General features: G+C 54.7%; 1 protein-coding gene across 1 annotated transcript; it reads right to left on the minus strand.

Annotated features, from left to right (window-relative positions):
- Positions 1 to 3,815: 3,815 nt before the first annotated feature.
- Positions 3,816 to 9,877, minus strand: CFAP410 (cilia and flagella associated protein 410). The gene is made up of 7 exons (XM_030954483.1): positions 9,766 to 9,877; positions 8,943 to 8,961; positions 8,324 to 8,370; positions 7,411 to 7,640; positions 6,303 to 6,462; positions 5,867 to 5,960; positions 3,816 to 4,719 (listed from the first exon to the last, which is right to left on the minus strand). Exons 1-7 carry the CDS (start codon positions 9,840 to 9,842, stop codon positions 4,594 to 4,596), a joined length of 753 nt encoding a protein of 250 aa, XP_030810343.1. The 5' UTR covers positions 9,843 to 9,877; the 3' UTR covers positions 3,816 to 4,593.
- Between the last annotated feature and the right edge of the window lie 5,437 nt (positions 9,878 to 15,314).

Raw genomic sequence — 15,314 nt, forward strand, 5'->3', positions numbered from 1 at the left:
CCTGCCTCCTGGAGTGGTCATTGTGGGGGGAGACGGGTGGCAGGGCAGGAGCAGGGTGGGGGGAATAGCAAAGCCGGATAGGTTTCCCAAGGTGGGTTAATGCTGGGCTATTCCAGCCTCCTGCTGGGAGCAGGTTTGCCCCCGAGCAGGCTGCACGGTCCGGATAGCTCAGTCTTTTATGGGGGCAGCCTCCCGAAAACCCAAGCAGCTCTTAGCCACTGGCAACCTTAGCAAGTTTAAGGGATATCAGCTCTTTTAGTGATTATCAGCTCTTTGTGATTCTAGCTCCTAGCTTGCACGGTACTGCAGGCAGGCTGGCAGACTCAGGGCAAGAGAGGAGAAGGCTATTGTGGCATTCAGCAGCAATGCCTTTATTGGATGTTCTGCAAAGGGTTCCAGTGACAGCTCTTCTAACCAGAATGGGCTAAAACTATATAGGGTATAGGGGGATCCCAAATTGTCCAATAGCAGGGGTTAAGGAGAAGTGACCTATGGGGTTACAGAGAGATAAGCAGGGGTCCAAAAGGCAGAAGACAGGGGCTTGCCATGACTTGGCATTTCCTATCTTTAGGCCTCTGCCTTCCACGGGGCCCTAGCAGGCCCTGTGCCTGCTACACTGGGCCAAGACATTCCCTGCTTTTGTGCATCCTCAAAGCCTGGGAGAGTGGGACAACAGGCAGCTTCTCCTCCCTGTCCAAGTCGTGGTGGGTGCAAGGTCAGCATCCTTTTGCAATCGCTTTGCGATTCCAGAGGAAAATCACTGGGTTCCCACCTCCAAGGGAACCACCCAAGTGCTTTAGGGTGGTGCTGTGCTCGTTTGTGAGGCAGTTTCTCACACTTGTGGCCAAGCGTGCCGGCCTGGCCGAGCTCTGCGTGCTCAGGCTGTGCCAGACGGTCACAGGGAGCCCCTTTCCCAGGCCACTTCCCTCCTGGGGCTGCTGGCTGACGGCTCCAGCCTGTGGGACAGCATCAGCTTGCATCACAGTCTCTGGGGTCAAGCATGCCGTTATTTTGTCCTCCCCATGGAGCTGTCCCCAAGTGAAAGTTCCCCCTGACTTGCCCCCTGCCTTTCTCTGATGGGGTGACTCCCTCAGTGGGCAAGGGAAAGGTTGTGGATGACATTTATCCTGGTTTCTATACAGCCTGGACACAGTCCCACCCAACATCCTTCCCTCTGCACTGCAGAGCTGGGTTCCATGGATGGACTGTCAGATGGATTAGGGATTGGCTGGATGGTCACATCCAGAGGGTCAGTGGCTCAGAGTGGCCATCAGTGACCAGTGGTGTCCCAGGGTCTGTGCTGGGACCAGTGATGTTTAAGGTTTCCATCCCTGGCACAGAGGGTTCGGGGCACCCTCAGCAGGTTTGCAGGGGACACCAGGCTGAGGGTGCAGTGACACTCTGAAGGACAGGGCCATCCAGGGGGCCCTGGACAAGCTCCAGAAGGGACCATGGGAATCTCCTGAGGTTTAACAGCACCAAGAGCTGGTGCTGCCCCTGGGTCAGGGCAATCCCCAGGATCAAACCAGGCTGGGCATGAGCAGAGGGAGCAGCCCCTGGAGAAGGACTTGGGGCTGCAGGTGGTGAGGGCTGGCCATGCCCCATGCCAGTCCAGCCCTGTGCTGGGCTGATCCCCAGGGTGGGCAGCAGCAAAGCGATTGGGATTGTGCCCTTCTGCCCTGCTCAGGTGAGACCCCACCTGCAGAGCTGCCCCAGCCCTGGGGCCCAGCACAGGAGGGACCTGGAGCTGCTGGAGAGAGCCCAGAGGAGGCACCAGGGTGAGCAGAGGGATGGGGCAGCTCTGCTGGGAGGAAAGGCTGGCACAGCCGGGGTTGTTCACCTGGAGAAGCTCTGGGGTGACCTCAGTGTCAGTACCTGAAGGAGCCAACAAGGAAGCTGGAGAAGGACTTTGGACAAGGGCCTGGAGTGACACACCAAGGGGGAATGTCTTCCCACTGCCGCAGGGTTAGATGGGATATTGGGAGGGAACTGTTCCCTTTGAGGGTGGGGAGGCCCTGGCACAGTTGCCCAGAGAAGCTGTGGCTGCCTCATCCCTGGAAGTGTCCATGGCCAGGTTGGAGCAACTTGGGCTAGTGGAAGGTGTTCCTGCCCATGGCAGGGAGTGGAATGAGATGGGCTTCCAAGTCCCTTCCCACCCAAAACCATTCCATGATTTCAGTGCTTTTCCCCTAACTGAACACATTTTAGGCTCTGGAGGAAGATGGTAACTTTTGTCTCCTCCGTGGACCCATAAGTAGCAGACCTTGCTGATGAAGAGAGCATTGCTGCTCTTGAATAAGTATCTGCTTTAGAGACCCCAGGCAGAAACCTGGCTTCTCCTGGAGCTCCATTTCCTGGGAGGGAAATGGGTTCTTCCACTCTCCCATGTGCCACTCCACTTTTGGCGAGCCCCAGCCCACTCCTTCCCTCCCTCCCTCAGCCATGGACCTCACACCTGCCTCACCAGCAGCCTCCCAGAGTCTCTGGGGGTGGTTTGAAGGGAACAGCTCAGTACAGCTGCTGGCATTTTCCAGAGCTGGAATCATCTGCATTCACCGCTCAATATTCCCGGCTGAGGCAGGGCAGGGTGACAGCAGGTCATGTGGAAAATCTGTCGGCAGCACTGCCCTGCAGCAAACAGGTTTAGGGTGTGAATGGGGACAGGGCTCAGACCAGCTGCATGTTGAGGGACAGGAGTCACTGCAGCCCCCACACCTCATTTCCACCAAAAAAAATACCTGGAGGGCCAAATTCCTGGGAGAAAAGGGACAGGCACAGGCACTGAATTCCAAGGATGAGCAGGAGGGGCGTGACTGTGCTCCCAGCCCACCCTGAAGAGAGGACAGAGCAAGCCTCCAGAAGCATCCTGCAGGGGAAGGCAGGCTGCCAGGGCCCTGGAGGGGCTCAGCTCCCGCTGGGGTTTGCTGGGATGCTGCAAGGAGCAGTTGGGAGCCCTGAGGGCAGCACCAGCAGCAGCCAAGGATGACGAGCATGTAGGCAAAAAACAGCCCAGCTTCTCCAGGAATTGTGTCAGTGTGGCCTCAAGGGCACAGTGATTGCTCCACCAGCCCCATGACCGAGTCCTGATGGACACTTCCTTTGATCACTCATATCCCAGAGAAGCTGGTGGTCCAGCTCACCCCAACAGCAACTCCCTTGTTCCTTGACATGGACAGGCCAGGGCCCTGGGAGAAGACTTGCACTCAGCAGGGTGAGTCTCCCAGGCCCTGGATGTCAAAGTCTGGGACATCATAAATCACACAAGTGCAGCTGGGTTTAACGCAAAAGGCAAGAACAAAGGTCATTTGAAGAGATAAAGGCATCAGCAAATGTCCCCCTGAGTGATGAGGGTCAAGCTGTGTCTGTTCCCACCAAGGTCAAGCAAACAGGCTTGTGGACACAAGGAGGCTGTCACCATCCCTGAGGAGCATTCCTTCCTGGTAGCACAGCCTGGACACTGCACAAACTGGGGGCCATGGAACACCCACGTCACCAGTGCAGCACTGAGAGACACAGAGGGCTCGTGTCCTGGATCTCAGGGCCATCATCCTGCCCAGGTGGCTCTGCACTGAGCTTTCCTCTGCACCTCCTTTTCTCCCTGCCTTTGCTGTGGCTGCAAGAAGGTTGTAAGCCAGCCCAGTGGCCCTGCAGAGCAGTGCTGGGAGCAGGCTCACCGTTCCCGAGGTGCAATGAAGCGGGAAGGCACAGCCCTCCTCCTGCTCCACAGCGCTCACAATGTACTCCCTGAACCAGAGGTAATGGAGCAGTGCCCCCAGCCAGGCCTTTGCTGAAATCCAGCCACCACTCACACGGCCTTGAGGGATAATTGGGTTTATTTGGTATGTCACAACAGTTTAGTTTGTTCTTAACAGCTCTATAAAACTTGGTAAATGCAGTTTTATCAGTTAAAGAGCAACACCCACCCCAGATGCCTGTGCAAAGCAGGCAGAATGCTCAGGGCCTTTTAACTGGGATGTTTCTTTAAGCTGCTCTAATGCCTGCAGGGAATGCTGGGGTGAGAGTACAGCTGAGCATTCAGGATGTGGGAGTCATTCCTGGTTCACCTAGGCTGCTCTGAGCTTCCCTTTGGGCTGCCTGACCGGCAGGCGCTGCGTGCACCAGGAAGAACCTGAGGAAGTCAGCCAGGAGCTGGAAAATCAATTAGTAACTGGACATTGACCTTCACCACCTGCACCAGACAGGTCTTGGTGACCATCTCAGGCAATGTCTCCCTGTCAGACTCCACCAAACCAGATCTCTGAGGTACAAACTGCCCTCAGAGGTGCTGTGCATCCCCAGGCTGGCTGAGGGATGGAGTCCCTCCCAGCCATCAGCAGGCTCTGCTCCCCCTCAGATCACACAGCACCTCTGGCTGCAGCCCTGTTCCCTTCTGCCCTGCTGATTTGCTTGCAGCTCCCATCCAGGAGCCCCAGCCACACAGGGTACAGTGTCAGAGCCTGCTGCACGGGCAGGAAATCTCCAGAGAAGCAGCATCCCACCCCATGCCCGAGGCTTTGGCTGCAGCCAGGGATGTGGGCAGGACAGCACCGCGGGGCTGGGGCTCCGGGGAGGCTGGAAGGGGGATGGGTGCTGTCACTCCTCCTGCAGCTCCTGCTTCTGCAAGGCCTGGAGCCTCCTGGCCGCCGTCTGCTGGATGATCTCCAGCCCCTCTGCGTCCAGTTCCTTCATGAGAAGCAGGATGGCATTCAGGACGTTGTTCTGTGGGGATAAGGCACACACTGCTTTGTACCAGCCAGCCAGGACAAGGACACTCCATTTCCCCTGCTCTTTCTAGGAACTCCACCACCACCAACACCACCAGCAGCAGCACGGGCAGCAGCTTGGAGCAGCCACCTGCAGGACCAGGACTAACAACCACAACCGAGCCCTCAGGGCAAACGCAGGCAGGGAGAAGCGTGTGGCACGTGACGAGGCTGGAATGCAGGACAAACCCATCCTCTGCTCTGCCCACAGCCGCTGGCTGCCGGCCACACAGCAGCCTGCCACCTCCAGGAGCAGCTGCACTCGCTGTCCAGCGTGTGCAGGATGGGAAAGGACAGCCCTGCTCTGAGGAATGAGGAGAGCTGGTGCTCTCTGCAAAGGAGCCTTGAAGGTCCCCAGCTCTGCCACCACCACAGGACCTGTGCCAATGCCAGGTCGTGGCTCTGTCAAATCATGTCCTGAAGAACTCCAGGGAGAGATTCCACAGCCTAAACAGCTGTCCTTCTAGGGAGAATCTTTTGCACAACATCCAACCTGAACCTCTTCAGCTGCAATGGGGTACTACTCCTCCCATTTTTAAAGATCAGAGCTTGTGGTGCTGCTCAAGGCAGCTATGGCAGAGTGAGGCAGTGTGGGTTAGATCTTGCTCTGCTGACTGATGCAATAGCACTGAGTCCAGCACTCTGCAATTCCCAGCTGAACCACCAAAATCCAGATTCATCCAAGGCTACATGATGGAGGGGGCTGAGGAACCACTTAAGCTTCCTGTTCAGCAGCCACTTCCCAAGGTTTGACCTACTCTTGCTAAAGAAACACGTTCTAATGTCCAGTCTGAACCTGCCCTGGCACAGCTTTGAACCATCACCATGTCTCCTATCACAGGATCCCAAGCAGAACAGCTCAGCACCCCCTCCCCATATCCCCTCCTCAGGAAGCTGCAGAGGGGCATGAGGTCACCCCTTGGCCTCCTTCTCTCCAAATCAAACAAACCCAGAGCCCTCAGCTGCTCCTGGACATTTCTTCCCACCCTGGCATCAGCTCTGTTCCCCTCCTCTGGGGAAATCCAAGCCTTTTCATGTCCTTCAATACTGAGGCTCAGCCCTGCGTACAAGGAAAAGCAATTTGGTCATTAAAAGATACTCACACTCTTCTTGCAGCTGCAGTCTGTCTCTTGAGTGGAAAAGGAGGAGTATTTATCCCTGGGAACAAGCTTCATATCAAGCTCATCCTGAGTTTTGCTAAAAAAAAAGGGAGGAAAAGCAAATGTTATTATGACCAGGTGGGAGAACCTTCCTGTGCCAGGCCAATCCTTCCTTATCACAGGCACCCATGCAAGGAGTATCCAGCTGCAGGACCCCAGGGAATGGAGAGGATCCAGCCCTGCCTGCACATGCAGCTGATGAGCCCAAGCCACCCCCCACAGCAGAACCAGCCCCACGGAACCAGCACAGCTCCACTGCAGCAACCGGCACAGTGGGAGCCTGCACCGGCTGCGGGCCTGGCGCCTGGAATGTCAGGCTCCTTTCCTGCTACACACAAATTCAGAATCCCAGCCATGCTGGCAGCTGCCCAGCCCTCACTTGGTGTCCTCCAGGCTGCAGCTGAGCAGCTGGCTCTGGGGCTCCGTGGTGGCGCTGGAGGCGGTGCTGGACCAGCCGTTCTCCACAGGGCTGCGGGCCGGCGGCGCCGTGATCTCCACGCCATCCACCAGCGCCTGCGACAGCTCCTCCTCTGTCACAGCTGCGAGGGACACAACAAATGCCTGTTGCTACCAACTGCAGCAGCCCCAAGGGGATGGCATCTCCAGCGGGGCAGGTCCTGCTGCTGCAGAGAGTGCAGGAGAATGCTGGAAGCAATCACCAGCCTCCCAAAGCGAGAAGGGTGTCAGCGAGGGATGCAAACATGCTTTACTATTTCTTCTCTCTGGAGAAGGCTCTCAAAGCAACCAAATTTCTGCTACTGGATGGAAAAAAAACACCAGAGAAGCTTTTCTACAGCAGCAGATCCAGTTATAGAACCTTTGTCTGGCCACAGCAAAGAGCGAGCTCTAAAAACCACTAATTAGTGGTGCTGTCTGAGCTACAATGAGGCACCCGGTTTTGTTACCATAGGGAAGGGATAGTGAAGGGAAGGGAAAAGGGGATAGGGAAAAGGGGATAGGGAAGAGGGGATAGGGAAAGGAAAGGAAAAGGGGATACGGATAGGGAAAGGAAAAGGGGACAGGGAAGGGAAAAGGGGACAGGGATAGGAAAAGGGGACGGGGATAGGGAAAGGAAAAGGGGAAGGAGGAAGAAGAGGCAGATGGAAAAGGGGAAGATAAATGGAAAGGGAAGACAAAGAGAGAAAACAGCTTAGAAGCACTGGATCTAACTTAACCCCTACCACCTCCTGACTAACAAAACTCAAAGGACGCCCTTGAGAGGAGCCAACACATCCCCATTTCCCAGGTGGCCCTGGCCCGGGGCTGTGTACAGGTGACCAAAGCCCACCCTGGTGGCCCGGGGCTGTGTACAGGTGACCAAAGCCCACCCTGGTGGCCCGGGGCTGTGTACAGGTGAGCAGAGCCCACCCTGGTGGCCTGGGGCTGTTGCAGGTGACCAAAGCCCACCCTGGTGGCCCGGGGCTGTGTGCAGGTGAGCAGAGCCCACCCTGGTGGCCCGGGGCTGTGTGCAGGTGAGCAGAGCCCACCCTGGTTGTCGAGTTTCTGCAGGCAGGGCAGGTTGCGCAGCACGGTCATGCGGTAGCGGTGCGGGTCGGGCCCGCAGCAGGGGTTCTCCGCCAGCCACAGCACCCGCAGCCGCGGCAGCGTCTTCAGGTAGAACAGCTCATCCAGGCTCCTGATGTTGTTCCTCCTCAGGTAGAGCTCGCTCAGGTTCTGGCACTGGTGCAGCGGCTCCAGGTCCGAGATGCCGTTCACGCTGCGGAGACACGGTCAGAGCCCATCCTGCCCCATCCAGGGGGAGCACAGCACTTCCCATCCCCTTTCCTGCAACAGCCTCACCCCAGCAGGGCACAGCCAGGGGCGCTCAGCCCACGGCTTGTGGCATTTCATCTTTGTCAGCAGAGGGAAGGATTGAAAGAGCCCTTGCTCCACCCTGCTGAGGATGACAAAGAGCCTCTTCTTCCCCCAAACCTGACCCCTTTTCTGTGGCAGCTCCTCACACCCACCCACCCATGTAAGATTCCCAAGTTAAAAGGCTCCAATTCACAGAGCATTGGCTCCATAGGATCCCCAGGATAGATGAAAATTATGGAAAGGGAATGCTCTCAGAGATCCACAAAATATTTCAACAAGCATTTTGGAAACAGGCCACATAGAGAGGCCAAGAAGATCCCTGTTGAAACTATGGAGTAGAATTTCAGGAGCAACAATCCTAAGGGGTTTTATCACTTGTCAAAACAAAGAATATTTTCTCAAGAGCACAGGGGGTAGTGCAGAGGAGGTGCTGAGGAATAATCCTGTCTGTATCTCTGTTGCTTGAGAAATGGGGCATGAAGAGCCAGGCAGCTCACACACACAACCCCAGCAACATAGGAAGAAACCATGCCCAGGAAAAGGTGATTTCCCTGCCCTCTCCAAAGCTGGCAAACTTGCATTCACCTGAACGTGATCACCTCGATGTTGGGCAAATCCCGGCATATGGATATCTGGGCAGGAAGAGACAGAAACAACAAGTTGGCACTCGTGGGGGAAAATATAAATAAACCAAATTGAAATCACAAAAAGCACCATCATGAATTTGGGTTTGCTTCAGTCTAACCCGAGCTTAACAACATCAGAGATTTTCTGACACAGTGAATGCAGTGTCAGCAGCTCCACCAGCCTCTGCTCAGGAGTGGAAGTGCAGATACCAGCCAGTGTCACATTGTTCTTCTGCTCCAGCAACTCTGCAGCTTCCACATGCAAGAAAGGCTCCCTCCCACCCCTGCCAGCCCTCCCCTAGCAACAGAACCTCATCAAAAATCACCACAGAGGTAGGACTCAGGGTCCTGCTCTCCATGCTGGGCCTCAGAGAGAAATTTTTCAACGTGGAAACAGCAGCAATCACTTTTTTTTTTAATGGTGTGAGATGCTAATCAAGTCTGAAAAGCCCTGCAGCTCATAGGCACCAAGCAAGCCTGAAGCCAGGCCCTCCCCAGTGCCCTGCCAACCCCATGGCCTCCATGGTGCCCCTGCTCCAGCTGTGGGCCCAGGCTCCTCTGGCTCCTCCAGTACTTACATCTGTCAGGTGGCTGCCCCTGCAAGAGGAGAGGGGAGTCAGAGAGAGCACAGCAGGGCTCAGCCTCCCCCTGCACCCCCCACAGCCGAGTTCACAGCTCCAGCCCCCAGCCTGGCCCTACCAAACCGCTCCAGCACAGTCTGTCTTGTGCCTGGTTGTGCCTCCCCTTCCCCAGCCCGGCCTGTTCTCCTTCACACAGCTCTACCTGACACCCCTCACCCAGCGCTGCCCATTCCCCACTTGTGCCCATCTGCTGTCCCTCCATCCTTGTCCCCTCTCCCCATCCCTGACACCCAGCTCCCTCTTTCCTGCCCTCCCTCCATCCTTGTCCCACCTCCCCATCCCTGACACCCAGCTCCCTCTTTCCTGCCCTCCCTCCATCTTTGTCCGCCCGCCCCATCCCTGCCTGACACCCAGCTCCCTCCTTCCTGCCCTCCCTCCATCCTTGTCCCACCTTCCCATCCCTGACACCCAGCTCCCTCTTTCCTGCCCTCCCTCCATCCTTGTCCCACCTCCCCATCCCTCACACCCAGCTCCCTCCCTCCATCCTTGTCCCCCCTCCCAGCCCTGTCTGACCCCTCTTCCCATCCCTGCCCGTGTCCCCTGCCTATCCCACCTCCATCCCTTCCTGTCCCCTCCCCATCCTGCCCTGCCGCCCCTCTCCTGATCCCAGCCTGTGCCTCCACCCCAGGCCTGCCTGTCCCCCCTCCATCACTGTCCTCACAGCCTCACCCGAGCCTGTCCTCCTTCCTCATCTCTGCCTGTCCCCCCCTCATCCCTGCCTGTCCCCCTCATCCCCTGTCCCTGCTGTCCCCACGCCCACCAGCAGTTGAGGCGGCGGACGCCGTCGAGCGCGGCCGCCTTGGCCTGTGCCAGCACGGCCGCCCGGCTCAGCCTCATGCCGGGCCGGGCCGCGGCTGCAGGGGCGGCTCCGCTGGGCCCAGGCCCCGCCCGGCCGGGGCGGCTCCGGGGCTGGATTCGCCTCCTCCTCCCGGCACCGCCGCAGCCCCGGGCGGATTCGCCTCCTGCTCCCCGCCCCGCCGCGGGCCCGGCACCGCCGCAGCCCCCGGGCCCCGCCGCTGGCGCAACGGGCGCGCGTTCAGGTGGTTATTGGTGTTTACGGGTAAATGCTATTAGCCGTTTAATTATGGCTTATTAAAGAATGTTTTGTACACAGAGCTGCGCCTATGTGGGTGTATGTTTATGTGGAAGGATCACCGTGGAATCGTGGAATGGTTTGGGCTGCATGGGAAAAGCCCATGTGATTCCAAACCCCTGCCATGGGCAGGGACAACTTTCACTATCCCAGGTTGCTCCAAGCCCCGTCCAGACCGCCTTGAAGACGTCCAGAGTTGGGCGCAGATTGATTCTCTAGGCAACCTGTGCCAGGGCCTCACCACCCTCAGAGGGGATTTTTTTTTCCTACTATCTAATCTAAACCTACTCCTTCAGTTTGAACCTATTCTACCTTGGAATAACACATGAGTGTATAATTTTATACACTCATGTGTGGTTTATGTGACTTTACACTTATATCCCCATATACCCCTCTATCTATACACGTATGCTGTGTGCATAAATAAAATATATCTACATTTGCTATACTAAATATATAATTTTTGCCCTCTCACCCATCTGCTCCCCTCTCCTCAATCAGTTCCTAAACATTCCAAGAGGTGATAGTTCAGCCCTTGAGCTATTGTACAAATAATAGTTAATGACTATCTCAAGAATGACTAATACAGCACTACAGTTTCTTACTCCTCTTATCCCATGTGGCAATAAGAAAACTAACACTCACCTTTGACTCAGCCTTGGGACTCAAGTGGTTCAGGACTCATTTTTACAGAGCCAAAGTCCTTTAGGAATCTTCTGGACTGCTGGGTTTCTACACCACCATATGATGTGGTGCAGGAAAACCTCCAGTTTGTATCTTCAGGGATGTAACAGCAGCAGATGATTAAATGGGAAAGCTGGAACAAAAAGGTCTGGAGAAGCAGTGTGGTTAGCCCGAAAAAGGGGATTCATGCAGTGTTTCCCAGCATTTTTCTGTGTGTTTCCAGCTGATTTGGCAACAGAAACAACTGCAGGATGGAGGTTGGGTGTTCCGTGTTTGGTTGTGTGGGTGTTTGGGTGCTGCTGCAAAAGGAAGGGTTCAGCACCTCCAGCACAGAGGGACAGTCACTGCCCTGGGCCTGCTGGACACCCTGTTCCTGATATGAGTCAGTGGTGAACATGGTGGTGCTGAGTTAATGGTTGGACTCAAAGTTAGAGAGCTTTTCCAGCCTTGATGATTCCATGATTCCATGGAATGCACTGGAAGTGAACCCTGGTTTGTGGTCATGGCCTTGTGTTGGGAGAGGAGATGGGCGGCACTGAACTCCCTCCCCTCCTGATTGCCACACTTCCAGATAAGGGAAGGGCTGAGGGATGCATTGTTTGGGATCAGTGGGCACGCACTTTTCAGGAGAAATGTGGGATAAACAGGTTAGGCAGATCATCCCACTGCACTTCCCTCTCTCTGCCTCAGCACTTAGCTGCCATCACACCCACAGACAGCCAGGACACAGGTGGTGCATGAGGACTTTAGAGCTGGATATGCAAGCACTCAGATGGAGCAATTCTTGGAATTTTTAGGTTTTCTGTATGCAGCTGTCCACAGGCCAGCTGGCACAAGGAAGCTCAGGATCTGGGTGCTTGGGCTGCGTGTTGGTGAGGGCAGCAGCAGGACCTGAGGAAGAGCAATATCCAGGACTTTGTGGTACTTTTGTTCACCAAATCCCAGGCTGCTTTCTCTTCCACTGGAACATGGAACACCCAAGCATGATTCCAACCACCCAGCCCCGCAATCCCAGCCCCTGCACTGTTGGCAGCCAAGCCTGTCCCCGAGACAGGCTAAGGAGATTAAGGAATCTTCTCTAGATGCCACAGAGAGATTTTTGTGCTCATCCTGCTGGAAAAAGCACAGGTCAGTCAGTTTTACTGGCACTGTCTGATCTGACACCTCTTCTGAGACTGAATCAGACACAAACATTTATTTAATTCAGGTTAATCAAATAAAATCTATTTTAATCCACAGTTTAATTATGCAAGCCATAGCAATAATCATCTCAGGCAAAGCTCTGCCCCAGTCTTTTAAAAAGAGAGCAGTTAAATAATGCATTTAGGCTTGTGAAGTGCATGGAGAGAACAGGAGAACCCCTGAGGCCTGGGAGCACGTGGCCTCTCCAGGCTGCACAGGATCACCTACAATCCATGGCACATCCACATCCTGCTCACAGCCCTGCTGTATCACTAAAGGATCTTTCAATGTCCCAGAGCAGGGGTCAGGTATCCCCATGGCCCTGATGAGGCCCCACATCACCCCCTAATTCCTGGAGGTGGGTTGTGGTTACTTTTTGAGTCTGTGGGAGCCAGAAAGCAAAAAGCTCTTTGCACACTTGGGCTCATATCTGAAGTACGTTCAGTCAGGTCTGTACTACACAGCAGCCTCACATTTCTTTTCCAGCTTCATGTCAGTGTTTGATAAAATGAGCCTATTAGAACCTGTTTCATGGCTTTGTGGAGGGTGCAGGAAAGCCATTTCTTGCACGTAATCCCTGTCTGTATTTTTTCTTCTCATTTCCAACCAGGACATCTGCTGTGATCTGTGATTCCTTTATGCAGGGTCTCACAGCTCACTTGTGGTTCCCACAATAGCCTCAGAAGGAAAAGGTGGAACCCCCGAGTGTCCTGGCTACTGAACTGAACCACCTGGATGTGGTGTGGGAGTCACACACAGGGAATTTGAAGGATCTGGGAGCTGCCAGTGATGGTGATGACTCCTTGCTGCCAGTAGCAGCCACATGTCCACACTGCTCTCCAGGCTTGTCACTGTCACTGATGGCTGTCTGCCCTCCCAGGTATCATGGAATCATAGAATCACACAATACCCCAAGCTGGAAGGGGGATCATCCAGTCCAACCCCTGGCCCTGCACAGACACCCCAACAATCCCACCCTGTGCATCCCTGGGAGCATTGTCCAAATGCTGCTGGAGCTCTGGCAGCCTTGGGGCTGAGCCCATTCCCTGGGGAGCCTGGACAGTGCTCCACCACTTCCAGAACAAATGTTCTGAAAGAACCTTTTCCTATTATCCAACCCAAATCTCCCCCCAGCACAGCTTCCTGATATTCCTTCAGGTCCTGCATGGAGAGGTTTTGTCTTCCATTGGCCACATCAGATCTCACTAACTCTTTGTGGAGATGGAGATAGATGGCAGTGCCTGTATGGAGACACCTCTTGGGGCCTGGCAGCTGGGAGTGCAACCAGAGCCACCTCTCCTGGTGCAACCCCACAGCAGCTTTATGTGTTCCAGAAGCTGATCCCTATTGAGCCCCATCCTGGTTGAGGAAAGATGTTAAACAGGATAGAAGGAGCAACATAGCTTTGGGAGAGTTTTATTTTCCTGATATCCTGGAGAGGTGCTCAGCCCTCCTGAGATGGGCTCTGCTCCTTGTCCTTTCCTTTTCCTCGGAAAAACCTCATGCATTTGAGAATGCAGCAGTTACGTGAACAACTTGTTGCTCAGAAATGAGGCAGTGTGGGGTCACGGCAGGCTTGGCCCTGCTGTAGTTCTGAGGATGCTCATGGCAGCTCTCCAGCAGCTCTTCCACCCACAGGATATTCCCTGTCTGCTGCTGTCACTGCCCTGGGTCCAGAACTCCGTGTGCAATCACTATTTAGACGTGTGCAGGAAATGCCAAAGTTTGGCAAGAGCAAACAAAATAATCATGTCATGGTGATGGATGGAGACAGGTACGTCACACAGGCTCTGTCAGTTTTCAGTTTGGGAAATATCCCCTCTTATTCCCTTTGAAGAGCCAGCTAAGAGGAACACCTGTGTCTGCAAGACACTCCCAGAGCTAGGGAGGCAGATGAGCGCTCCAGGGCCAAATTAACAGAGGAGCTTCTGCAGAATTTCTGGGGGAAAACTTTGGAGAGAATTTCCAGGAAAGCTCCTGCTCCCTCTGTTGTCCTGTGATGACACCAGCACTAGCCCTGTTTCACCAGAAAGCAGCTCTACAGACACCACAGCCACACCTGAAGCCACCTGGGGACACTACACAGCTCCAGTGGCCTGAGCAGGATGAGGAACTTCCCAACAGACAAGATCTATCTCACCCAACAAATATGAATTCCCAAGACAGACATCCACAGTAAAGGGAAATCACAGCCAAGAGCATAAAATGAGTATTGAGGAGTTGGTGTGAGTCCAGAGAAGGGAGATGAGCTGGGGAAAGGGCTGGAGCACCAGGAGTGGCTGAGGGAGCTGGGAAAGGGGCTCAGCCTGGAGAAAAAGAGGCTTGAGGGAATCTTCTGGCTCTGCACAGCCCCTGACAGGAGGGGCAGCCAGGTGAGGGTCAGACAGCTCCCAGGGAACAAGTTGTGGACTCAGCAGTGTAAGCTTGATGATTGGACTTGATTTTTCCAACTTAAATGATTCTGATCTGCTCTGCTCACTTCCCTCTGCTCTTTTGGCAGGAAGCTGAGCTGGGACCTGGGGATAAAGGCTACTCCTAGCAGGATGGCTTCTGTGATCCCCATGCAGCAGAGAGCTGCTCAGGTGCTGCGTGTGGCAGAGCTCTGGGCAGCACAGAGCCAGGAAGGGCTGCAGTGGGAGCTCACATGGAAAAGGTGCCACACATGCTCCAGGGAAAAGCTGTTTGAGAGCCTGGTTTGTCCCCCTGGGCAGCAGAGCCACCAACATTCACTACTGATTCCTGAGCTGGCTCGCTCCCTCCTGTGGCTCCTGCTGCTCTGGAAGCCTGTCCATGTGCTGTGTGGGTGGTGTGGGGGAAGAGAGGCTGAGGGCAGCAGGAGCTGCCAGGCTGGCTCTGCAGCTGCACACGTGTGCTGCTGGAACAAACAAACTCCTTTCCATAACTTCCACAAGTGTGGCTTTTTCAGCCTGCAATTCACTAGGCAAATGCCACAACCCCCCCAGCTGAGCATCCCCGTTTGCCTTTCACATGGCAAACATGGCAAATATAGCAGGTGACTCATTCCATCGATCCTGAAAAGAAACTGTGCAGGTGGATTTGTGAAACTTCCAAGATGCACTTGGAATCAGGAATTTAAGTAATTCCCACCTTTGGTTTTATGTTTTGGTTTTTTTTTTCCTTTGTTTGGTTATCTGTTGGGAAAAAAACCTGAAAAAATTAACATCAAAGTTCAATCTCGATTAGCAGGACCTATGGATGTACTTTAGCATTTGCTCAGCTGAGGAACAGCTGGAATGTTTCCACCAGGAGTTGATTTGGATGTAGTCAGAGCAGCCCAGAGACCTCAACAGTGTAGGCACGAGCCAGTCTTCACTTAGGATCAATTTTAG

The sequence above is a fragment of the Camarhynchus parvulus genome, chromosome 9, assembly GCF_901933205.1.
Source record: "Camarhynchus parvulus chromosome 9, STF_HiC, whole genome shotgun sequence".
NCBI classification, from domain to species: Eukaryota; Metazoa; Chordata; class Aves; order Passeriformes; family Thraupidae; genus Camarhynchus; species Camarhynchus parvulus.

Excerpts from the sequence above, each read along its gene's own strand:
- CFAP410 (XM_030954483.1), bottom strand. The coding sequence starts at position 9,842 with ATGAGGCTGAGCCGGGCGGCCGTGCTGGCACAGGCCAAGGCGGCCGCG. Across the intron at positions 6,463-7,410 it reads GCAGAAACTCGACAACCAGG|CTGTGACAGAGGAGGAGCTG; the intron begins GTGGGCTCTGCT and ends TGTCCCTCGCAG. Across the intron at positions 5,961-6,302 it reads TGCAGCCTGGAGGACACCAA|CAAAACTCAGGATGAGCTTG; the intron begins GTGAGGGCTGGG and ends CTTTTTTTTTAG.